The following is a 27,448-nucleotide window of genomic DNA, read 5'->3' on the forward strand; positions in this document are numbered from 1 at the left end:
TTTTATATCCTCTCTACTTAGAGCATCTTCAGTTATTTTGTTCCACAAATAGCAAAACTCCTTTACTACTTTAAGTGTCTCATTTCCTAATCTAATACCCTCAACATCACCCGACTTAATTCGACTACATTCCATTATCCTCGTTTTGCTTTTGTTGATGTTCATCTTATATCCTCCCTTCAAGACACCATCCATTCCGTTCAACTGCTCTTCGAAGTCCTTTGCTGTCTCTGACAGAATTACAGTGTCATCGGCGAACCTTAAAAAAACGTAGGTTTGTGTTAAAAAACATACTTCCGTGCATTTCTGTATGGTATGTATTAAACAATTACACTAGCCCCTCTCCTCACGTTCGGTCTGTGGAATCGGTTCGTCAGTATTTGATGTGGTTTACGGAATATATCCAGCGGTAACGTTAGGTGACTCACCCTATATATATATATATATATATATATATATATATATATATATATATATATATATATAAAACATCAAGTTAAACAAATTTCCTTTTTCTGACGGATATTATCCGCTCAAAACTATGGCATATCTCTCTCCAGATCTACCACTGCTGGCGGCTCACCTCCAACTGCACAACGCTACGCGCTGTTCACATCCAACTGCCCAACACTACAATAGCGAATATTCCAACAATGCCAACCAGCCACAGACTGCACACAGCGCAGTCAGTGAATTTCATACAGAGCGCTATGTGGCGTTACCAACATAAAAACCTAAACAGCGTACTTACAGGTGCACTCACCGGTCACCGACATTCAGACACTGTACTTCTACCACATGTGTGTCTCTTCAGGCATGAATTCGGCCCTGCCTTCATTTCTAGAGTTCCATACCTCTATCGATGAAAACGGAACCTTTTCTAGTGGCGCTTTGCTGTCCATCTCTCTGTTTGTCTGCCTGTCTTTCCGACTGTTAAAAACTCTTTCATCAGGAATAGGTACAAATCAGAACTCCCCGCTGGTCTAGAGCAACGACACTGACGAGAAGAAAGGTCTCACAGTTCAAGTAAAAGAAAAAAAAAATCCGAAATTGTTAATATGTACTCATATCACACGAAAAAATATTTCTTTTGTCATTTATTATCAGACTTCAAATTTGAAATTAAAACATTCTCGAAAGAGCAGGAACCCCCGAATTGATATCTTGCGAATCTCAATATAGATAACAGGCAAAAATCGTCTCGATTCCCGGAATGGATGAACCGTCTATATACGAGGCTTACCCAGGAAGCCGAAAACAATGCTACGAATGCGAAACGTTACGTATGCATTATTTGAAGTCTCCTGAGCGAGCGCGCCAAGTTTCCGTCATTTTCGACAGACAGTGTAGCTGCAGGACAGTTCCAAAAAGGTGTCTGTAGGTGATGCACGTTACAAGCAACGGGCTCCGTCACTGAATTTCTCACTGCAGAGAAAGAAACCGTGGGGAATATTCACAAATGCTTGTGTAAAGACTATGGAGCATTTACTGTCGACAGAAATACAATTAGTCGCTGGGCAAGGAGGGTGTGGTCATCAGAAGGCGGTTTGGAGGAGCTCCACGATTTGCAGCGGTAGGGAACACCATCCACGGCTGTCACACTTGACATATTGCAGCCAGCTGATTTTGTCATTCGCGAGGATAGACGCATTACGACTCGGCAGTTGGAGCTTCATGTGTCAATCAGCAAAGGAACTGTGGATGCAATTATCGGCATTCTTGGATATTCAAAAGATGAGTCTCGCGGTGTCTAACGGTGAATCATAAATGGAACAGAAAAAACACTTGTCTTGATTAGTTGTAAAGTTTTAAAGCTGAGAGGGAGGCCTTCTTATCCCGGATTGTGACAGGTGATGAAACTTAGATTCACCATTTTGAACCCGAAACAAAACCACAGTCGATGGAACGGCGCTATTCCCACTCCCAACAGAAGAAAAAAAATTCAAAGCATCTGCTTCCGCCGGTAAGGTCATGATCACCGTGTTCTGGGACTGTGAACGTGCGATTCCCGTTGATGCGATGCCAAGAGACGGTACCATTAATTCAGAAGCACATGTCAACACATTAACAAAACTCAAGACGCGCTTCTGGCGACTTGGGCCCCACAGCAGCCCAGGAGATGTTTCGCTGCAACACGATAACGCTCGGCCCTAGACAAGTCTGAGGATTGCTGAACACATCGCAAAACAGGGTTTGACAGTGTTATCCCATCCACCCTACAGCCCTGACCTAGCCCCTTTGGACTTAGATTTGTTTGTGCCATTAAAGGATGCCATTCGTGGAAGACATTTTGAAGACGATGAGGAAGTGATTCATACAATGCATCAGTGGCTCCGCCACCAGGACAAGAATTGGTACCGACAGGACATACACGGCCTTGTTTCACGCTGGAGGAAGGCCATAGAATGGGATGGAGATTACGTGGAAAAATAGGATGTATAAATAAAACACCATTCTTTCACGTGTGTAAATCTCATTATGTTCAATAAAGATTTGCTGAAGAAAAAAAAGTGCGGTCCATTACGTTCTGGGCAACCCTCGTACACAATTAAGTCTGTATGGAACCCACAGTGTGCGAGTCCTACTCATAGCTGGCCAGGTTTTTTTATGGATGACAATGCACGACCGCATCGGACGGCGCAGGTGGAAGAGCTTTTTGGACGAGAGGATATTAGACTAATGGACCGGCCTGACCCTTCCTCCAACTTAAATGCCATCGCACACGTTTGGGACTCGTTGGGAAGACGTATTGTGGCAAGTCCACGTGCACCAACGATGCTGCAGCAGTTGTATATCGCGCAGCTACAGGAATGGAACAGCCTACTACAATAACTCCTTACCAACGTTGTCACCAGCAAGGGATCACCTTGCAGAGCACGCATTACCACTCGTGGTGATCACACACGCTATTTAAAACTATATCCCACCTTTTTTCATATCCAGAGGTTCATCATAAATCGCGGTGACTTTAGTATAATCATTACCTTTGAATAAAAGTATCAGTTCTGTTCCTCCTCATTCTGTATTTATTTCAGTTATCTTCTGTACTATACTGTAGCTCAACTTTCTGTGAATGCACCAAGTTTCATCGAGCTATTTTACTTCGCAGTGGCACATCATGTAGAAGTTAGTTTCGTTCTTAGGTTTTGCACTCCAGATAAAGACGACTGCTAAAATACTGCACTTGTGATGAACATGTACGGTCGATACACATGTACTTGTAACTCTGCGAACCTCGCAACCTTCTAGGCATTTGAGACGGCATGGATGATATTTTCCTCTGTACGTGATTTTGGGCACAGAAGGCACCGAAGCGTATGACTTTCGGTTGGCTCTTGTCCACATTCGCAGTACGTATCAAGAACCATCTTTCATTATTGTCTTTGGATCGTCCCATTCCGGCCTGTAATCTGTTTAGCGACTTCCATACCGACCAGCTTTTCGGGGGACGTTGTAGGCTTCCTAAGCCGGGTTTTGCTACAAGGAGAAATTTGGCGTCGCACGAACAGGACAGGGCGTTTTGCATCGGCAGGGAGGCAAAACTTATTAATTGTGCATTTCACATTTGTGTTTTCCCAGAAAATGAAATCGCGAGCGCATTTAACTGTCCAGCCCACACGTGCAGTCTGTGAAGGGTGTTCAAACGAAGTGCTGTTACATTAACCGAAGTGCTAATATACTGTTCCGTATTCATGGCAAGAGTAGAAGAAAACAAAATGAAATTCCTGGGTTTGCTGATAACTAAATATACTGAAATATGTCAGTAGAAAATCATTCAGGCCAAAACATAAATAAATCAAAGTAATAAACTGATAAAAAATATTTATATGCTAAGAAATATGTAAATAACAATTACAGTCTGTAAGAAAAATGTTAAGAAAAATATTTTGTAAAATTTATTTAAGTTCTTTGCATATTGATGGCGACAGTGAAGTATCCGCACCAAGCTCTTTGTTGGCGGGAGAGCCCGCGCATTGATACACAGGGAGCGCGGCGAGAAGCGCGCAGCATAGTCGATAGGACACTCTTGAGTCAACCTTTGTGCAGTGAAGTTGTGTGTAGAGACACAGCGGTGTGCCTCTTCGCCACCAGCTATATATTACTTGAAGAATACTATAATTATATAATTGTAATTATTTATGAATTATTAAAAATTGACGTCATGAAGACATCAAAGGTATCCAAGCGCTAACTTCATATTGTAAGTTCGTTGCCACATTTTTAATCTGTTTTATGTAAGCGATCACCAAACTAAAGTTTTATAAATTGAATCATTATGAAGAGTTAAAGATTCATTTTCAATCGTTTTCAGAATAGGTTTATCTCGAGTCAGTATCGTATTATTTTTCACTGAATCCAGTAACCACAAGATTTAACTTAAGTTGAGTTTTTTCAATTTTTTAATTTAATGATGACATTGAATTTTGGAGCAGTAACAATAAAAAAAACAAATGAATAATAGGTACAGTTTTAGCTTATATATTTGCAACCCTAGTAAATGAATGCCGACCCAAATAATTATCAGCAACAGATCAAAGTGAGTGTATTCAGACATGCAGTCAGATGACGTTTTCCAGAGGCGACCCGTAAAATAAAAGATAGGGAAAATATATGTATGTTTTCAGGTTCACTGCATAGACAACCAGTACTAAGGGCCACGGCGTAAGCTTCTGTGTTCACGTCGAAGTAATCTTCTTTTGATGTCACATTAATATTGCTACGAATAAAAGCACAAGGTGTATAGCACTGTGTACGCTAAAGACTATCAGATCAGACACGTTGTCAAAAGCATGTCCAGACAGGAAAGCTGCAAGGCACACAATGTTCAATACTCTTTCTTTCTTTGGAAATTTGTGTTAAGGTCTTATGGGACCAAACTGCTGAGGTCATCGGTCCCTAAGCTTACACGCTACTTAATCTAACTTTAACTTATGCTAAGGACGACACACACACCCATGCCCGAGGGAGGACTCGAACCTCCGACGGGGGGAGCCGCTCGGACCGTGGCAAGACGCCCTAGACCGCGCGGCTTTCTTTCTTCTATTAGACGGAAATTAAGTTAAATTATTTTATTCTAGACAGGAAGGCTATCCTCTAAACGCATTAAGTTCAATCTTTATTTCTTTTATTTATTCGACGGGAAGGTTTCAATACAATGGACAATGAAGAAGAGCGTTATTTACTCCAGACTTACGCGAAGCTCGGAGTAACAGTCAGCATATGTTTCTTTCACTGCCCCAATTAACAGTTCATCTTCTTCTTACTGAAAAACACTTGTAACTTTTTAACACTCTTTGCAGCATTTTGCAAACGAAAACTTAGCTGACCTGAAGCAACTGCTTCACTAGAACGCTGCGTACAGCGCGTTAGACTCGTCCAGTAGCAGTTGGCTGTCACGCCTGGCGTAATGCCCTGGCGCACTACATACTGCGCTTTGCTGAAAAACATCTTCGAATTTTGACACTCTCGAGGGAACAATGCAATACGCCAGGCGCATGACGCATTACGTGGCATAAAATTCCTGCTCCTAGGGAAACGCCGTGTTTAGGTGATTGTAAGAACCACTCCTTGCTCTCAACCTTTGCAGAGGAACGACATGTCGAAGCAACGGGTCACTTTAAAGCTTCCCATTACCAGAACCATTTCTATGCGTACATAGTTCAGCGCTGTTCCTGATAATTAGTAAAGTTAAGCTCTTGGAGTAGGCTTCAGGCCACCTGTAATCAATCTGCGTGTTTCATTGACTGCTGTATATACGTGTCCAGTACGCGGCGACCTGCACCAGATCTGAGAGATTTATTGCACTCCAATATTTCTGAATGCAGTGATCAGTTTCTCTCCACGGAGTCAAAGTTTTTGCTGTGTGTTACAAGGTTAGTTCATCTGTACACGAAGCTTCTTGTATTTGGAATCAGTGCTTGGTCAGTATTGTAGATGTTGAACAGAAGTGAAACTAGAACACTTCTCTTAGGTAGGCCTTTTTCTCTGCTCTACAGCGACTACACTGTGCTTGGAAGTCATCAAAAAATCTGCGATTTTGCAGAGTTCCGTTAAATTCGGTGAGATGGAGGTCACCTGGCTGGTTGTAGCATTTGACACGTGGTAGTCGGTGACTGAGAGTAACATACACTTCCGTCAGGTTCACGAAAGCTACACCAGTAACGTAACGAGTTTTATTTTCGTCATCTGTTAGTGAGAAAAATTCAAATGGTTCAAATGGCTCTGAGCACTATGGGACTTAACGTCTGAGGTCATCAGTCCCCTAGAACTTAGAACTACTTAAACCTAACTAACCTAAGGACATCGCACACATCCATGAGCGAGGCAGGATTCGAACCTGCGATCGTAGCGGTCGCGCGGTTCCAGACTGTGGCGCCTTTAACCGCTTGGCCACACCGGCCGGCGAGAAAAATTCAAGAGCTTCTCTGTGCAGCTTTTACCATGTCGTGCTCTTGTGTAAGCAGAGGGTCAATTACGGGGAGAATTCCATCCAGACTCATGCTTCCTAGCAGCCTGCAAATATAGCTTAATGCGCTAACTGCTCTAAAGTTCTTGACATGGTTTTTTTCTTTGCCTGCTTTAGGAAGACTTATCACGCTGCTCTTTGGCCATATCCTTGGTATTTGTCAGCTATTTTTTGAATTGTTGGAAAGTTGTAGGATCCATTCTCCTGTTGATGGGCCAAAGTAGAAATTCTACTTCACTTATAGGAGTTTTATTGTTATAATACAGATACAGTCTGCTGAAATGCAGGAGATTTTAATTACTGGAGGCATAAGGCATTTTTAGTGACTATTGTTGTATATAAAATATTTTTATAACTAGCAATTTAATAATTAAACATTTCTTCAAAATTGTACATTAACAAATAGTTACTGGCTACATTTATTTGACATATTAAATTCCATTTGTGTTGCCACTTGCTTGTTCACCTAATGTATTTAATAATTCAACTGCGTAATTTATTACAGACTCGACGTGCTCCTACTTTCGTAGTTACTTTTTAAGTCTTGTCATTAAGCAATGACAGTTGTCTACTATTTGAGAAAGTAACAGACAAAATGTGGAATGTATTCCACCGTCCAGAAGCCGCCTCGAGAGCTAGCAGAGACAGACGCATTATGACAGAGTGGAAACTGAATATCAACAGCAACTACATTCCCTTGCTGAAGCGAGCCAGGGTGTTGTAGCGGTTCGTCGGAGTCCGTTGCGAAACAGCCGTTTAGGAATCTTCCACGCTATGGCGTGCGGAGGGCGAACGCTCTGCTCTGCCAACAAGCGCCGACCAGCTCGGCATGGTTGCCGAGCACTCGCCTCGCCTATAACGCTTGTTTCTGTGTGGGCCCTGTCATTAGTTCCTAATTTCTTAAATAAACCCATACCACACACTGCCTAACTTGCAACACACAGCAGGAGAGGACATAAAGGACCAAAATGCATTTTATGATCACTTGTTTGCATGTTTGTCTATTGCCGGCCTCTGTGACCGAGCGGTTCTAGGCGCTTCAGTCCGGAACCGCGCTGCTGCTACGGTCGTTGGTTCGAATCCTGCCTCGGGCATGGATGTGAGTGGTGTCCTTAGGTTAGTTAGGTTTAAGTAGTTCTAAGTCTAGGGGACTGATGACCTCAGATGTTAAGTCCCATAGTGCTTAGAGCCATTTGAACCATTTTGTTTGTCTATTCATTATTATACCTCGTTAAAAAATTTCCAGTTTTCAGGAGATATGTGTCCTTAGACAATCTTACTAAATGAGGCTAAGTAGGGGATCATGGCAAGATTGCAATTTTGGACTCTATATTGTGATAAGTTCTTATGAAACCTGATGAAATACTTTCATTTTAATATTCCTGATAGCTTATGTCACATTGCACCCCGCAAGCAACTGGGAAGAGCATGACAATGATATAGCGTGCCTGTAATATCCATTTTCTTTCCTATTGCATTCTCTTACTATGCGAGGGAAATGACTGTCTTTATGCTTCTGAAAGAGCACTAATTCTCTTATCTTATTCCCATGGTCCCTTGGGGAGGTGTGCGATGGTCTGCAGCATAAACCTCCCACATTCGCCTGCCAATAAAAATTATCTAAATTTACCTTAATGGGTTTCACGAGAAGTAAGTCGCTTTCTTCCAATGTAAATGGAAATACCGTGTGGTTAGGGCCTCCCGTCGGGTAGACCGTTCGCCTGGTGCAAGTCTTTCGAGTTGACGCCACTTCGTCGACTTACGTGTCGATAGGGATGAAATGATGAAGATAAGGACAACACAATACCCTGAGCGGAGAAAATCTTCAACCCAGCCGGGAATCGAACCCGGGCCGATAGGTATGACCTTCCGTCGCGTTGACCACTCAGCTACCAGGGGCGGACACTTCCAAGGTAGTATCAGGTGATAGTGTGTGTGTAGTGTTACGAAACAATGTGTATGTGTGTGTGTGTGTGTGTAATGTGTGCAGTGACTGAGGCTACAAAATGAATTAGCATTGTACCATTAGTCTTTTATCATTATTAAAAATATCATTTTTATAACAATATTGTACACTAGGGTAAAGCGAATGAGGAGCATTGTTTTAAACAAAGTGGCCCTGTGTTCGGTAGGTTCCAATCTTCATACAGACATCACGATTTAGCTTTCCCGTGGCTTTTTCTAAATTATTTCAGGCGAATGCTGGGATGGTCCCTACTATAATGGCACGGCCGACTAGCTGTCCCATCCTTGGCAGTAAGAAAGAAAACGTCTGTATACCTGAATTAATTTATTTTTGATTTTCTTAAATTGTAGTACAGAGACATGTCCGATATCCTTGGAAATGAGATCTAGGAATAAGTAAAACTACTACTAGTACTAAGGACTCACATAGAAGTTCCACAAGTATATCTGTTAGGTTTTCGTCTGAGGTACAGCGATCTATTAGGATGTTAGCAATGCATCTTTCAATTCGTGGCAGTAGAAGTGTACATAGTGTTTCATAATTTCTACTACAAACCAAGGAAGTGATATAGGCCCTCTGCTGTTCCTGATCTACATGAAGGATTTACGAGACAATTTCAGCAAACCTTTTAGAATGTTTGCAGATGATGCTGCCATTTACCGACAGGTAAAGTAATCAGATAACCAAAAAGAATTGCAAAATAATTATACAAGATACCTGTATGGTGCCAAAAGTGGCGATTGACTCCAAAAAATGAAAAGTATGAAGTTATCCATATGAGTACTAAAAGGAATCCGCTAAATTTCAGTGGCACGATAAACCACACAAATTTGAAAGCTATAAACTCAACTAAATACTTAGGGAATACAGTTACGAATAATTTAAACTGGAACGATCACATAGATAATGTGGGGGAATCAAACCAAAGGGATTGCTTACACTACGCTTGTCCGCCCTCTTCTGGAGTACTGCTGTGCGGTGTGGGATCCACATGAGATAGAATTGACGAGGACGTCGAAAAAATTAAAAGAATGCATCTCGTTTTGTATTATCTAGAAATTAGGGAGAGAGTGCCACAGATATGATAAACAGTTAGGGGGTAGCAGTCATTAAAACAACGGCATTTTTCGCTGCGGCAGTACCTTTTCATGAAAGCTCAATCTCCTCAGAGTGTGAAAATATTCGTTGCCTCCCACATGCATAGGGAGAAATGATCATCATAATAAAATAAATCAGAGCTCTCACGGAAAGATTTAAGTGTTCGTTTCTCCAGCGCTGTGTTCGAGAATGGAACGCGGAGAAGTAGCTTAAAGGTGATTTGGTGAACCCTCTGATAGTCACTTAATTTTGAGTTGCAGAGTAATCATGTACATGTAGACAGTGATACTGATTGCAGAGGGGACTTCGTAAATAGTGTTTTGATGATAAACTTAAGTCCAGAAGTGTACAGATTGGATTTAAAATAAGTTTAAACATCGGATCACTTCCAAATCTGCCACATCAAGGTACGCATACAGCAGAGAAGGTGAGCCCTGATCTGTGTGCTCTGCAGCAGCTGCTGCTCGTGGCGACCCTAACGTCCGTTGCACAAGGTGTATCTGCGATGAATGCTTTCATACACAAGATCCACAAACCCTCATCTAGTGTGCGTCCACTTGTTTGTGAACGTAACGGTTTCTGGCACCCTTTGTTGTAGACGGACAAAAGTTGTGGGTGATGGACCGAGGAGAAACGGAAAACGTTCTTTATACGTGCACTGTGCAGCTCTACCATTTCTACTCAACAGACAGTTGGGAATGAGAGGACAGATTGGTCTACATTGAACAGAAATTGGTTTCTGGACATATCATCATAGCATCAATTAACTTGCGAGTGTTAGAGAAGCGCTATGTGAACTCGAACGGGAATCACTGGAGGAAATAAGACGTTCGTTTCGCGAAACATTGATGAGAAAGATTAGAGAAGCGGCATTTGCGACAGACTGCAGAACGATTCTACTGCCACCAACACACATCTCTTTTACGCATCGCGAAGACAAGATAAGAGAAATAAGGGCTATTACAGCGCAATATAGGCAGTTGTTTTCCCTCACGTCATAATAGAGTGTAACGGGAAAGGAAATGACTCGTAGGGCGCAATGTACCTCCATCATACACCTTCCGGAGTACGTAAACCGTCCGCCCAAAAATTTTCTGACTGATTTTATTTCTCGTGTATAAGCGACGTCAACTCACTAGGAACAGTGACAGCTTGAACTAACATCTATAAAACACCTTAAAAAAGGAAGCAAACCTGATTTTTAACTGTAGTTGCATTAGGAGGAATAAAATAATAATGTGTCCATTAAACACTAAGGCCGGCCGCGGTGGCCGAGCGGTTCTAGGCGCTTCAGCCAGGAACAGCGCGACTGCTACGGTCGGAGGTTTGAATCCTGCCTCGGGCATGGATGTGTGTGATGTCCTTAGGTTAGTTAGGTTTAAGTAGTTCTAAGTTCTAGGGGACTGATGACCTCAGACGTTAAGTCCCATATTGCTCAGAGCCATTTGAACCATTAAACACTAATCGTATATACATATCCTGTAAATTGATTCATTCCACATCATTTAAATAAAAGAATCATTCAGATGATCTATGGAACGTGTAACTAACTAACTGACTAAACAAAAGATGTACATTCAACCAGTCCAACAACATAAGCTGGCAATTGCAGGGTTATCTGGAATTCAAAAACCACCCGCCAGTGATGCAAATACTCGTAACAGGAAAACGTGGTGCGTAAGCCATAGAAACCTTGACTATGTAGCAATGGAAGAGAGTTTCTCAGTCGGATGAGTCTAGTTTCATACTTTTTCCAACTAGTTGCCGAGTTTACGTCCCAATACTGAAACATGGCGGGGGTTCAGTGATGATTTGGGCAGCGATACTGTGGTATTCTGTTACTCTGCAAGACCGCAATACTGCTAAGTATTATGTGACCGTTTTGGTCGATCAGGTCCATTCTGTGGTCCGTATTTCTTTCCCAGTGGTAAGTCTGTGTTCCAAGAAGCCGGGTCCCCTGTTTACAAAAGTCACATCACCTAGGACTGCTTTTGATAGTGCGAGGATGAATTGTCGCATCTCTAAAAATGGTTCAAATGGCTCTAAGCACTATGGCACTTAACATCTGAGGTCATCAGTCCCCTAGACTTAGAACTACTTAAACCTAACTAACCTAAGGACATCACACACATCCATTCCCGAGGCAGGATTCGAATCTGCGACCGAACAGCAGCGCGGTTCCAGACTGAAGCGCCTAGAACCGCTCGGCCACAGCGGCCGGCATCTCTCGCATCTCTCCTGGCCGCCATAGTCACCACATCTCAATATTATTGAGCCCTTGTGGTCTTCTTGAGGTAGAAGTTTCCGTAACCGCTTTCGGTCTCCGTCATCGTTATACGATATTGCAGTCCCTGTGTTATGCTGTTACGATGCAAAGTTCCTTTGGACGTACATGCATGTCCAAAGGAACAGGTAGTGCGGCGACTGAAGTTTTTATGAAATACTTTAAATGTATTCGAAACTGCGAATATGGACAACCATTAACAGCAGAATGGAATGACGACAGTGAAAATTTGTGCCGGATCGGCACTCGACCCCGGATTTCCCGCTCGTCGCCACTGGCTGCCTTACCCATGGCTGTCCGTGTACGACTCACGGCCACACCTAAACTTCCATATGTCGTCAACCATGCGTCTGTAACCTGTACTCGTACATCCATTATGTACGTTCCTGTACAGGTGCGACATTTTACTTGAAAGTCACTTGCCCTGTGTCGGCTGATAAATGTGCTATTGTAGTGCCTGTGTTGTTCTGAATACGGTGCGTGCATGTCCAAAGGAACTTTGCATCGTATTCAGAATAACACAGGCACTCCAATATCGTACTTATCCGTCGACACCGAACAAGCGACTTTCAAGTAAAATGTCTCCCCATACGTAATGTAAGTGTGTGGGTTTTATTTTGTCAAGTTGCAGAATGGATTGATCCAACAAGTACCCTTTGGTTCCTGCAAGAAACAATTTCCACCTCACACTACTACAGAAGTCAGGCAGAAGGTCCTAATGTACCAATGAGAACTGCTTGAAAAACATTCAGCAATAAATATCTTCTGGAGTCGTCCGCTGCAAGGAAAAGACACAAAAATATTCTATATTCTTACGTAACTAGTGGAATACTTGGGTACTGGAGTATTGCTAGTTAGTGTAAGAAAAGCATTAAACGAACAAAAATTTTATTTATTGCAAAAAATTCTGAGAAATCAAGTGAAACTTTTCTTATAAAATAATAATAAATTTCCGGGTTCTTTTCGGAACAGTAGATTGCCTCTTATGGATAGGAATGCTATTATTTTACGAAGTATGGAAAGCTTCTTTTCTCCCTTTTCTTTAAGAATGTTATTTACTCAGCAGAATGGCTGAGAGCCGCACCTACACAACTTGAATAACTTTTCTAGGTACGGTCAAGGCTGTCGTGTGAGAAATGTAATGGAGTGTACTATTATGGAGGACAGATGGGACTCGCATAGGCTGTAGCGCACAATACCGTGAGCTGCGATGACTGCTGCCTGCGTCGCTCGCTACTGACAAATAACTCAACTATCTCTTTCTATCTGGATTGACCTTCGCCAATCAAACTCTCCCTACGCCTTGATGAAGTCAAGGACTCCTATCCGCCCCTAGTCTAACTATTGGCGTGGTACACCGGTCAGATAACCAGTCCACCGCCATTCTACTCAATATTCGCTCGCAGGCGTTTTACTAGTACTCTCTCCGTGTTCACACCGCGCAATAAGTGTGGTAGCCAACACAGTGAACAATGCTTAATCACGAGCGACTCAATATTGAGTATCACTCCGATTCGCTAGCGACAGCGGTGCTCTCTCAGTGAAGTACTGAGGAGAGACTTTGTTCCTTGCTCTTTGCGTACTTGTACGAGCGCACTTGCTCTCATTACGTGTTCCCGCTTCAAGAGCGACAACGGAACAGCTCCTTTTTCTGGAAAAGTTGCAAGGGTATATCATTCGCTGTCTTTTCTCACTCCTCTGGCGCTTTGCGTCAGAAATATTCCGCCAATCATCATTGCTCTTTTAAACGGGAGAATGACGTTTCGTTTAAGTCGACCAATGCAGAAATGTGTAGATCTCCATTAGGCGTCTACTGTCCTCCTGTGAGAACTCCGTAACTACGCAGTCAGTCCATGAAAAAATGCATCTTCTGGGCGCTCCCACACAATGTAGCGGAATTTCCTTTTAATTCGAACATGGGAGTCATTATCCCTTCGCTCTTGCAAAAGCTGTCCTCTTTCTGGGCGATCGCTCTGGCCGAAGTAGGTATGTTGACTCACCCCTTGAAGGGACAAGCCTCCCAGCGGGCTGGTTGCCTCTTATAGAACGAAAATTCCTGTGGCCATCATGTTGTGTACGCCAGCCTCGACTTTTTTAACCTCGGTGCAAACTTGCGATTTACTTATTAGATTTGCATATCACTTACATGAATTCGTACAAAATTGACTCTACCATATCGAGTTTGGGTTCGAATGAAGCGTCTTGATGTGCAGAATACGATTGTGAGGACGGAATATGTAAGAAATGAAGGTCAGGGGACCACACCACCTTACAATAATGGATGTACGAGTGTGGACTGTAGACAAATGGTTGACGACATATGGAAGTCTGGGCCTAGCTGTGAGTAGTGTATGGATAGGCAAAGGTAAGGCGACCGCTGGCGATAAGTGGGAAATCCGGGTTCGAGTCCTGGTGTGGCACAAATTTTCATTGTCGTCGCTCCATTCTACAGCTGCTGGTTGTCCATATTCACAACTGCGAATACATTTAATATAGTACATCACCGTTATCTGGACTTGTCGCTAATTTGCAGGAAGAATTGTACAAGTTTCTCTTGAAAACCGTATGTTACCTCTATTTATCCATTCTGAGACGACTGGAAGCTGTTTTGAATGCCAATGGAATTCCTACACCGTATTGCGCATGATAATGTGTTTCCATATTTTCGTCCACCCCCTGTAGACGACCGCATTCTGCATAGGATCTGTTACACTTCAGTTAGTGGAGTGAACGTCTGTTTTATCTGTATGACTGAATTGTTGAGAAGATTTTCCGCCTTCACGAAACATACTGTTTCCAAGTTACGTGTAGCCAGATCTGCTCAACAATCAAACAGATCGTGACCTAGCAGCCTGAGTCTGGTAAGTACAAACAGATATCCGTCATTAATAGGAACTTGTTGAGCGCTAGATTTTGTAAATAATGACATTCTGCAAGATGAGGTAACAGTTACTTTGAAAACTTAATAATCACTGCCTTCCTTCGCAGCATCTCGGCTGATAAACAACTTCAGCTTCTTTTGTACAGCCATAAATGGCCCGTCAAATGTGTATAAGCTTTTCAGTCTCCATAATAGTAACTGTAAGGATCATTCTAAACGTAAACAACGTTTTGATATGACGAGTCGCGCCATCACCAACGCAACCCCTGCCATGTCGCACACCTTAATCTTTGGCGCCAGTATGACACTAACAGTGAACAGGACTGGTCATTCACTGTTTAGTTGAGCAGTTTTAAATGTGTGACAGAATTAAGGATCGCACCAGCTGTGTGCTTCATATAGTAACACGGTTTAAAACCAAAATCAAAATGTGTACCCTGTCAAAATTTAAAGAGACATGACCGAAGTTCACGGAAATGTGATGAATGAAGCTCCAGTTCGAAAATCGTGCATCACGTTTAATGGCAAGAGAACGAATATTCATCATGAACAACAATCATGTGGAAATGGAGTTGTGAGTGACAAACTCCAATCAGGGATTGAGGAGGAAAATTCAACAGGATAGACGTTTCACCAATTATACACTGAACTTGGCCTTTCCTGATATTTCACGATCAGGTCTTTATTAAAACTAATTTGCGCTGATCTGGGCCGTAGAAAAGTGTGTGTCAGTAGGGTTCCTCGGTTGTTGACGGAAGGACACGAAAAACATCTGCATCGAGCTCTCTCACTACCTGTGACAAGGATGCTGAGGAGTTTTATAATCATACTGTTACTCGTGACGGGCGGTGGTAGGGGGTGGGGGTGGGGGGTTGGGCATAAAAGTCACAAATGAAGCGGCGGTCAATGGAATGGCATCATTCACGATCCTCAACGATCCCTAACGACTCGTTTCGTATTATCGCGAAATAGGGGGAGATAGTGTCACAGACATGATACGTGAATTTGAGTGGCAATTCTCAAAACAAAGGCGTTTTTCGTTGCGACGGGATCTTCTCATGAAATTTGAATCACCAGTTTTCTCCTCCGATTGGAAAAACATTCTGTTGGCACCCACCTACATAGGGAGGAATGATCATCACGATAAAATAAGAGAAATCAGAAATCGCACAGAAAAATTTAACTGCTCGTTTTTTCCGCGCGCCGTTCGAGAGCGGAACGGTAGAGAGACAGTTTGAAGGTGGTTCATTGAACCCTCTGCCAGGCACTTTATTGTGAATAGCAGAGTAATCACGTAGATGCAGATGTAGAACCAAGAACACAGTTTCTGGATCAAAAAGGTATATTTCAAAACAAACTGCGTGGATTGGTGTCAAACACTAGCCTGCAGATGTCTGGCTTAAAGAAGGATTTGCTTCGGCAGTTTGAATAGAAATTTTTTGAACATACGTCTTGTAAACCAATGATCAGCAAGTTTACTCCCAAACTGAAGGAATTTTTGGCAGAAAGTTGTATGGAAATGGTAAAGAATTTGAAAGGTCTCTGTTGGTTTCCTTTCACGTTAATTTCTTAAATCTGTTGTCATTTACAGCATAAATTCATCTTCTAAATTTACTGTGGTTTTTCTGACTATCTGGGAGGAGACTGAGCAGTGAAACGTGTTACTTTTACACATAAACAAGAACGATCTGTCACACTACTACACTTTAAAACACAGTTTATATGTAATTCATGTCACACAGTCTCATACGGAACCTACATCCGCTTTCTTTTATATACTGTATATGATAAGATACTGTCATCCCCCTTCCCATCTGTGTGAGAGGATGAATGAGCAAATGTATTTCTAGTTGCATGCTTGATGGTAGCAGACAAGCCTGTCTGCTAGAGAACAGTAGGACCAACGTCGGAACAGGTAGCTATGCTTTCTAAAAGCAGAGAGGTTTCTATTCTTAGTATGGTCCTGTCCGTCCCTTGTCATGTTGGTATAGGAAGCTGCCTCTCTGGTCACTTCCGTTTGTATCTGTTATGCACGCTCGGTAGGAACCCAGGTCAGTCTGTCCGCGGCGAGCATCTGAAGTGGTAAGATCTCTGTCTAAGCGCGTGTCTGCTAAGTCCGTAGGACAATGGATTTCTTAAGTTCAGCCTAACTGAAAATTTAATCACCTTTATTTCAGGTTTAGCTCTAAAGTATCTAATGTTATCTTAAATTGCAACACAGTGTAATTCGCGTGTGAAGTTCAGAATATCTTCCAGTAATTGCTTTGTCACTACTTTGTGAGTAAAGTGAACCACGTGTTGATCAGTAACTCTAACTAAGATCATCAATCTTAAATGCAAATGTGCGTGAGATTATAAGGTGTCGTCTTGACAATAGTTTTCAATATAGCAACTTTTCTTTATGTTTAACCCACGTGGGGTGTACTTTGTGAGACCAGTACCACGTGTTTGTACAATTGTTTGACCCATCAGGTTAATAGTAAGACGGTAGTAACCAGTTCGAGGTTTTTCTTTTGTAAATTACTTTTCGATCTAATTTATTTTAATTATCAAAATTATTGTGGAGTTACACTCTTTGTGTAAACCAAGTTGACCACGTGAAGCATGTGGTGTAATCATCAAAGTAGCCCTCAGCTATTCTTTTGTGGAAGATTTCACAGAGAGTTAGTATGAATTTAGTATACCAGTGTGTGGTAATTACATGACGGACAGGATTGCGCTACGAACGTAACTTCTTTGAGTGAAAATTGAATCGGTTGGTTGCGGTTAATTTCCTGTTGCATATGTTTCAACGTTCTTCGTGTGTTATTTTATGAATGCAGTGTTGTATGCAGTCTCCCAATCTTGGGTCCATATTTGATGTGTTCTGTAAGATTACAAACTCACATTTTCACAATCCTAAATAAGACACCAGTTTAGTTATGAATCAAGTTTAATATGCTGAAATTTCAATTATCAATGTTAAAATAAATTTCCAAATATAAACTGATTTATTTCTTTTTATTTAAATTCTCTTATATACACTCCTGGAAATTGAAATAAGAACACCGTGAATTCATTGTCCCAGGAAGAGGAAACTTTATTCACATATTCCTGGGGTCAGATACATCACATGATCACACTGACAGAACCACAGGCACATAGACACAGGCAACAGAGCATGCACAATGTCGGAACTAGTACAGTGTATATCCACCTTTCGCATCAATGCAGGCTGCTATTCTTCCATGGAGACGATCGTAGAGATGCTGGATGTAGTCCTGTGGAACGGCTGGCCATGCCATTTCCACCTGGCGCCTCAGTTGGACCAGCGTTCGTGCTGGACGTGCAGACCGCGTGAGACGACGCTTCATCCAGTCCCAAACAAGCTCAATGGGGGACAGATCCAGAGATCTTGCTGGCCAGAGTAGTTGACTTACACCTTCTAGAGCACGTTGGGTGGCACGGGATACATGCGGACGTGCATTGTCCTGTTGGAACAGCAAGTTCCCTTGCCGGTCTAGGAATGGTAGAACGATGGGTTCGATGACGGTTTGGATGTACCGTGCACTATTCAGTGTCCCCTCGACGATCACCAGTGGTGTACGGCCAGTGTAGGAGATCGCTCCCCACACCATGATGCCGGGTGTTGGCCCTGTGTGCCTCGGTCGTATGCAGTCCTGATTGTGGCGCTCACCTGCACGGCGCCAAACACGCATACGACCATCATTGGCACCAAGGCAGAAGCGACTCTCATCGCTGAAGACGACACGTCTCCATTCGTCCCTCCATTCACGCCTGTCGCGACACCACTGGAGGCGGGCTGCACGATGTTGGGGCGTGAGCGGAAGACGGCCTAACGTTGTGCGGGACCGTCGCCCAGCTTCATGGAGACGGTTGCGAATGGTCCTCGCCGATACCCCAGGAGCAACAGTGTCCCTAATTTGCTGGGAAGTGGCGGTGCGGTCCCCTACGGCACTGCGTAGGATGCTACGGTCTTGGCGTGCATCCGTGCGTCGTTGCGGTCCGGTCCCAGGTCGACGGGCACGTGCACCTTCCGCCGAACACTGGCGACAACATCGATGTACTGTGGAGACCTCACGCCCCACGTGTTGAGCAATTCGGCGGTACGTCCACCCGGCCTCCCGCATGCCCACTATACGCCCTCGCTCAAAGTCCGTCAACTGCACATACGGTTCACGTCCACGCTGTCGCGGCATGCTACCAGTGTTAAAGACTGCGATGGAGCTCCGTATGCCACGGCAAACTGGCTGACACTGACGGCGGCGGTGCACAAATGCTGCGCAGCTAGCGCCATTCGACGGCCAACACTGCGGTTCCTGGTGTGTCCGCTGTGCCGTGCGTGTGATCATTGCTTGTACAGCCCTCTCGCAGTGTCCGGAGCAAGTATGGTGGGTCTGACACACCGGTGTCAATGTGTTCTTTTTTCCATTTCTAGGAGTGTATTTAAAAGATTATAATTAATGTTAGTCTGATTGGGAATTTGGTAAGCTAGACTGGATACCTGGTGAAACAGTTGCTCAGTAATGCAAGGTTAACTCCCCCAGACAGCTCACAGCTTTTAACCCGCTTTTATTGTCTATCAGCACCGCTTTCATAGCGAATTAATGCAACAACATTACAAACTGTACAAGGACGCTAGTGACTGGTACAACGACTTGGCGGCAACTGAGAATACATAAGGAATCGGAAACCATCTGGGGCGCTATGAACGGCGACCATGTAGTGAAAGAGCTAAGATACGAATGTATGTTGTAAAATACGCTCCAAGACAAAAAAAAAAAAAAGAAAAAAAAAACCGACGCACCTCGAAGGAATTGTCTGAATGACACAGAAATCAGTAGATGTGATGTGGATGTGCCTGTACAAACAAGCAAATGATTACAGTTTCAGAATTATTGGATGATTTATTCAAAATAAAAAGCTTCACAAACCTAGAAAGTCAATAATGCGTTGATCCACCTCTGGCCCTTGTCCAAGTGGCAGAGTTGTTGGATGCCCTCCTGAGGGATATTGGGCCATATTATGTTCAATTGGCGATTTACATTGTCAAAATTCCGAATTGGTTGGAGAGCTCTGCCCATAATGCTCCACACGTTCCCAAATGGGGAGACACCCTGTGACCTTGCTGGCTACGGTAGGGTTTTGCAAGAACGAAGACGAGCAGTAAAAACTCTCACCGCAGGCGGCCGGGCATTATCAAGTGGTTCAAACGGCTCTGAGCGCTATTTGACTTAATATCTGAGGTCATCACTCCCCTATAACTTAGAACTATTTAAACCTAACTAACCTAAGGACATCACACACATCCACGCCCGAGGCAGGATTCGAAACTGCAACTGGAAAGGTCGCGCAGTTCAAGATTGAAGCGCCTAGAACCGCTCGGCCACTGCGGCCGGCCCGGGCATTATCTTGTTGAAATGTAAGCCTAAGATGGCTTGCCATGAAGGGCAATAAAACGGGACGTAGAATATCGTCGACGCACAGCTGTGGTGTAAAGGTGACACAGATGACAACCAAAGGGGTCCTGCTGTGAAGTGAAATGACATCGCAGGTGCAGATTATCACTAATGGTTATTGGGTTGGTATCCCACTGCTGGCCGGAGCATCTCCAGAAACGAACTCGCTGGACATCGGGGCCCAGTTCTAATAAGGAATTATCACTACATCTACTACATCTACATCCATACTCCGCAAGCCACCTGACGGTGTGTGGCGGAGACAACTCCACTCCAGTGAAGTGAAATGACATCGCAGGTGCAGATTATCACTAATGGTTATTGGGTTGGTATCCCACTACTGGCCGGAGCATCTCCAGAAACGTCCTCGCTGGACATCGGGGCCCAGTTCTAATAAGGAATTATCACTGAAGACAACTCCACTCCAGTCCATGTGACTGCAGTCAGAATGTGCCCGACACTACGGCAAAAGGAGTCGTTGCTGTACAGAAGTCAGTGATAGTCGGCACAAGGGGCGCTGTGAGCCCAACCCCCTTTCTATGAGCCGCCTATTAATGGTCCTTGTGGTCTCTGAAACACCAGTTGCATGTCGCATCTTTGAAAATGATCAATCCAGAGCTCTGAGTGCCTCTCTGATGATCGCTCGCTCCGCGCGTTCTGTCGTCTCTCTCGGTCGACCGCTTCCTTCTTCACATCGTGTTCGCTCAGGGTTCACTCACTGCTGCCAACATCGTCAAATAGTGGCGCCGCTCCTCTTCAAATGTCGAGCGATATGCTGATTGCTCCAATTGGATTCTTTGAGCGCAACTAAATGTCGTCTCTCAAACGCTGACATCTACATATATTGTTCAAGCACCTGTCTGCAAGAGATAGTTACTGTCCGGCCGAGGTCACGGTATGAAATGCTCAGTCTTGGGTATGCCGTGATATCGACATGTTCCTCGTTCGTTATCCGTGCCAGATGCGGGATAGAACTGTGCTGCAGCCTCATGCATTCGTCCTTCGGCCGGCTGTGTTTACAGTTTTGCATTTTCCGTCAGTACTTGTATGAATATCAATTTGTGACAAATTGGATAACTCCTTCGTGGTACATGCTCTTTTCTTGCCTTAGAGTGTAGATTTTGTTTCATTATCTTGAATAACAATATGTGAAGAAATAAACAGCTTTTTTTGTAGAATGACGTAGTAGATGTGAAACGCAATCAGACGCAAGTAGCGACTGGTGTCTGCACAGACCCGCTACGTCCGACCAACTCCATTTCACTCACATCTATCGGTCAGTCGGTCGTATTCGGCCGTGATGTTCGTGAGCAGTTAGCACTTACCAACAACATCACCTATCTTGGGATTTGTCGGCCGTACTCAGCCGTCTTAGGCTGACCAGCTGGTCGGTGGAATATCGTCCCACCCTAACGATGGTTATGGAAGTAACTGACCGGTCGGGCGACCCTTACAAACAGTGTTCCAGGCCACCAGCAAATGTGTACACAGCAGATTGGAAAGACTTGATGCTATAATGTGTATACAGTGGAGTGGAAAGACTTGGTGAGGTGGTACTCACCTGGAAGGCGATGGTGTTCCACACGGCGAGCACGAGCCGCAGCGGCAGCTTGGCCTTGTACGACCTGTGCGCCCAGAGGCGGTGGGCACCCGCCTGTACGCCCGTGGTCGCCATCCAGCCCACCAGCACGGCTGCAACAAGTAGACATCTTTATACCGTCTGTTGTGGACAAGTGCGATACAGTCGATGCCGAAATCGACGTGGTCATCGAAGTCCAGAAGTGGTGAAGCTGCGAACCCAACTAGTGGAATTGCTCTCCGCCGTGACTACAAACTTTGCGTCAAGCAGCACCACCAGCCGAATGCCAACGCCTTGTAAAGACAGCCACCACGGGCAGCAGATCTCCTTCCTAGTTACGACCGGCTGCCGTATCAACACAATCCTCCTCCCTCCGTCCATTTTACCAAGCCTCTCATATACTGTCGGAAGAAAACATCGAAAGGATTCCCCTTCCTGACCGAGAAACCCGTCCTGATATGCACATTAAAAGTCTCATATCCTTTTCTCAAGTCGATGCTTCAATACCTCTCCCAGATTCCATTCATCATCACGCCTTCCTGCTTCTCCCTCCCCTTACACATCCGACTTCCCAGCTAAACATAATCCATCCCTCCTCCCTCTTCAATGCATAGCTACTCATGTATACGAATTGTCCTGAAGCCCCTCTTCCGTCCATCTGCCCTGGCCATACCGACGACAAAACAAAACATTCAACTCTCACACTGTTTATCTATACACTGTGGAAAAGTGCAGTGATTACAGATTCGAGAGCACTGTCAGAGTTGTCGCTGCGGACTGACATTTAAAATTATGGTGTACACTTTCTTATGGAACTGACTGTAGAACAACAAGTAGTCAATTCTAGCAATTGTCAGAAAAGCCCATGCTCAAATAGACATGGCAACAAACAAATCACGAGTCTACGCATTCGAACATGACTCTACAGCAGTGTTAAAGACGTTCTTTGCAAAGTTGGTCAAACGATATTTAGAGGTAGGAAACGTGGATGATTTACCGGAGAGAGGGTTAAGGTGCCAAGCTATAACCGATAATGACGGCGATTGTGCGATTAGTAATAACATGTATTTTCACGTAAACGTATCTTTATAATAGAGTCTTTTATTTCATACAGATAACGGCGTAGACCTTCTTGTAGAAGTGGCTATAAGTTCGTGAAGGTTTGTGGTTTGTCTTTTATTTTATTCAGAGGAAGAAACGTCTCGTATTGGGGAAAACAACGAAAATTCTTTCTGTTATATGTGCGGAGAGCAAGATCCGAAATTGCATAAACGGAATTAACCCTCTTTTGAGAAAGGACTACCAATTTAACTTTTGCTGTAGTGTTGTTGACCAGGACAAGGACAGACCCCAAAATATGCTGATCGTCATGTGCGACACTACCGATAAGGTAGTTAAAAAGATCACGTCACATGTCCTTTACTGTTTGCATGATTTGGATGCAACTAGTGGATACACAACGGACTGTTATTATTGTCTGCAAAAAAGAGGTGTACTTCCATTGAAAACAATGAAAAGTGTGCAATAACCTAATTTATCATATAGTACAAAGACATACGGTGAAGAGCCAAATAAACTGGAACACCTGCCTAATATCAACCTCTCCTCATGTACAGGCAGAAGTGCCGCAACACGACGTAGAATGGACTCGACCAGTGTTTGAAGTAGTGCTGGAGGGAACTGACACAGTGAAACTTACAGGGCTGTCCATAAATCCGTGAGAGTACGAGAGGATGGAGATCTCTTCTGAACAGCACGTTTCAAGGCACCCCAGATATGCTTAATGTTCATGTCTGGGGAGTTCGGTGGCCAGCGGAAGTGTTTAAACTCAGAAAAGTGTCCGTGGAGCTAGTCTGTAGCAATTCTGGACGAGTGGGGTGTCGCATTGTCCTGCTGGAATTGCCCAAGTCTGTCGGAATGCACAATTGACACGAATGGATGCAGGTGATCGGACAGGATGCTTACGTACGTGTCATCTGTCAGAGTCGTATGAGGGGTCCCATATCACTCCAAATGCACATGCCCCTCACCATTACAGTGCCTCCACCAGCTTGAACAGTCCCCTGCTGACAAGCGGGGTCCACGGATTCGTGAGGTTGTCTGCATACCTGTACACGTCCATCTGCTCGATACAATTTGAAACGAGACTCATCCGACCAGGCAACACGTTTCCAGTCATCAACAGTCCAGTGTCGGTGTCGACGGGCCCCGGCGAAGCGTAAAGCTTTGTGTCGTGCGGCCATCAAGAGTAGACGAATGCCCATGTCGATGATGTTCCGTTGAACGATTCGCATGCTGTCACTTGTTGCTGGCCCAGAATTGAAAACTGCAGCAATTCGCGGAAGGGTTCCACTACTGTTACTTTGAACGATTCTGTTCAGTCGCCATTGGTCGCGTTCTTGCAGGATCTTTTTCCGGACGCACTGATGTTGGGGATTTGATATTTTACCGGATTCCTGATATTCGCGGTACATTCGTGAAATGGTCATATGGGAAAATCCCCATTTCATCGCTACCTCGGACATGCTGTGTCCCATCGCTCGTCGCTGATTATAACACTACTTCCAAACTCACTTAAATCTTGATAAGCTGCCATTGCAGCAGCAGTAACCGATCTAACAACTGCGCCAGACCCTTGTTGCTTTATATGGGGGTTGCCGACAGCAGCGCCGCATTATGTCTGTTTATGTATCTCTGTGTTTGAATACGCCTGGCTATACCAGTTTCCTTGGCGCTTCATTCTATGTCACAGTGGAGAACTGCCGATAGCAGTGACTGCTATGAGAATGACAGCGAGTGAAGGCCAACACAGTGACGACCGTGCAGAAGGCGGTGAAGGAGATGAGCGTGTCGACGCAACATTTCAAGGCCTCTGTGAATCAAAAAGCCACATTTTTTGTGTCAAGAGGATCTGAACGATCTTGATCGTAATTTACATTTGTTGAAGCAACACGCTCGACTAGTAGCTTCTCGATTAAAGACTTCTTAGCGATAAGAAAGTGAGTGTTTACCGTGATCACTAAGCTGCCTTTTTCTGAATATTTCGAGAAGGAAGGCGACATTACTTTTTCATTTGATATGGAGTCCTTTAGGGAGATTCTTGGCCATGATTACAGTGAAAATGAGGGGCACGTGTTCAAAGACCCCAGTAAAGTTAGTGTGAAAGCAGTACTCCTCCGGAATGGAAGCAAATTGAAACTTCCTGGCAGATTAACACTGTGTGCCTGACCGAGACTCGAACTCGGGACCTTTGCCTTTCGCGGGCAAGTGCTCTACCAACTGAGCTACCGAAGCACGACTCACGCCCGGTACTCACAGCTTCACTTCTGCCAGTACCTCGTCTCCCACCTTCCAAACTTTACAGAAGCTCTCCTGCGAACATTGCAGAACTAGCACTAAGCCATGTCTCCGCACTATCCTTTCTTTCAGGAGTGCTAGTTCTGCAAGGTTCGCAGGAGAGCTTCTGTAAAGTTTGGAAGGTGGGAGACGAGGTACTGGCAGAAGTGAAGCTGTGAGTACCGGGCGTGAGTCGTGCTTCGGTAGCTCAGTTGGTAGAGCACTTGCCCGCGAAAAGCGAAGGTCCCGAGTTCGAGTCTCGGTCGGGCACGCAGTTTTAATCTGCCAGGAAGTTTCATATCAGCGCACACTCCGCTGCAGAGTGAAAATCTCATTCTGGAAGCAAATTACTTTCTGTTCCAATATGCTCATGCAGTTAATTTTAAGGAAACATATGAGGACTTTAAACAGCTACTCACACTTATCCAATGTGAGAAATACAATTGGTGTGCATGTGGAGATCTCAAGAAAATAGCAGAAATGCTAACCACTACACCACCGCAGTACGATGGTCAATCAGCCTAGGTATTTCGTGCAGCAATGTTGACCATCGTACTGCGGTGGAGAAACGGTTTGCATTTCTGCCTAGCACGCAAGAAGGCGCGCGTTCGAGTCCCGGCTGCAGCACAAATTTCAATTCATTTCGTCTGCTTCGATCATTAGGGGTATCGCAATGTCTCTCGACTGCTCCTGGTCCTTACTAAGAGACATTCTTGAGGCAAATTATCGCAGCAGATCCGCAAGAAAATGTTTTTAAGTATGATTATTCACTCTTTGCTGTTATACTATTTTTGTTTCCTTTGTGCTATGATAGACTTTTATCCCTTGCGCTTGTTAAGTGTTATTACGAGAGGGCATCATCTTGCCACATTCATATAATACCTGCACCAGTTTACAATAAGCATTGTATTATGAAATGAAATGTACTAATGACTGGGAGTTCCCTTTCTGGGAGTTTAGCAGCACGGTGCAAGTCTTCTTTTATTCGATGCCACTTCGGCAACTTGCATGCCAGTGGTGATGAAATTGTGATAAGGACAACGGAACACTCAGTCTCCAAGGTGATAAGATCGCCGACCCTGTCAGGAATCGAGCCAACGCCCTGGTAGGGCTTTGAGCCACGCTGACCACTCAACTACGGAGGCGCACTAGTATATAAAAACTGAGGCCGGTACAGAAATTTTGAAATTATATCTGATTTCAGAGGCGAATTATCTTCCAGAAACTGTGTACTCCGAGGTGACAAAAGTCATGGGGTACCTCCTAGCATCGTGTCGGACCTCCATTTGCCCGGCATAGTGCAGTAGCTCTACGTGGCATGGACTCAGCAAGTCGTTCGAATCCCCTGGAGAAATACTGAGCTGCGGACAAAGTTTAGTGTTAGATTATGTGAGAAGTGTGAGCAGCAAGGTGGCGGTTACTCACTCCAGTAGACGGTGGCCCACTTGGCCGCGGTGAGCGCCAGGTAGAGGCCGTAGACGGTGGCGACGTGCAGGTAGATGAACACGACCACGTTGCGCCACACGATCCGCCACTCGTACTCGGGCTGCTTGTCGGCGTCCTCCTTCTGCGGTGGAGGGCTGTGGTGATCGCCGACGTCACATGGCGACCTGTCCGGAGACGTCACGTTGGGCGGCATACTCGGAACAGCAACGTGCTGCAGCAAAACACGTAAGGCTTCCTGTTATTATCTGTGTGAGTGTAAGAATATCGCATCTACCGGCAAAGGCTAACGGATGTTCCAAGATTGTTATTAGAGACAGTGACTTCATCTCCTATCTTCTATCAATCTATCTTCTTCCATACATACGCTGACGGAATAAAAGTCGCAACACCAAACAGGAGTTGTGCGGCATAAATGAAAGTTGGTAGGCGTGTTTATACACTACTGGCCATTAAAATTGCTACACCAAGAACAAATGCAGATGATAAACGGGTATTCATTGGACAAATATATTATACTAGAACTGACATGTGATTACATTTTCACGCATTTTGGGTGCATAGATCCTGAGAAATCACTACCCAGAACAACCACCTCTGGCCATAATAACGGCCTTGATACGCCTGGGCATCGAGTCAAACAGAGCTTGGATTGCGTGTACAGGTACAGTTGCCCATGCAGCTTCAACACGATACCACAGTTCATCAACAGTAGTGACTGGCGTATTGTGACGAGCCAGTTGCTCGGCCACAATTGACCACACGTTTTCAATTGGTGAGAGATCTGGAGAATGTGCTGGGCATTGCAGCTGTCGAACATTTTCTGTATCCAGAAAGGCCCGCACTGGACCTGCAACATGCGGTCGTGCATTATCCTGCTGAAATGTAGAGTTTCGCAGGGATCGAATGAAGGGTAGAGCCACGGGTCGTAACATA

General features: G+C 44.4%; 1 protein-coding gene across 1 annotated transcript in view; it reads right to left on the reverse strand.

The window, feature by feature from the left end:
• LOC126158859 (acyl-CoA Delta-9 desaturase-like) overlaps positions 1 to 26,708 on the reverse strand; it is a 60,026-nt gene extending 33,318 nt beyond the window's left edge. The window contains exons 1-2 of the mRNA XM_049916472.1: positions 26,495 to 26,708; positions 21,716 to 21,846 (exon numbers count right to left, since the gene is read on the reverse strand). Coding sequence (XP_049772429.1) covers positions 21,716 to 21,846; positions 26,495 to 26,708 — 345 coding nt within the window. The remainder of the gene's footprint in view (positions 1 to 21,715; positions 21,847 to 26,494) is intronic.
• Positions 26,709 to 27,448: the final 740 nt, after the last annotated feature.

The sequence above is a fragment of the Schistocerca cancellata genome, chromosome 2 (assembly GCF_023864275.1).
Source record: "Schistocerca cancellata isolate TAMUIC-IGC-003103 chromosome 2, iqSchCanc2.1, whole genome shotgun sequence".
NCBI classification, from domain to species: Eukaryota; Metazoa; Arthropoda; class Insecta; order Orthoptera; family Acrididae; genus Schistocerca; species Schistocerca cancellata.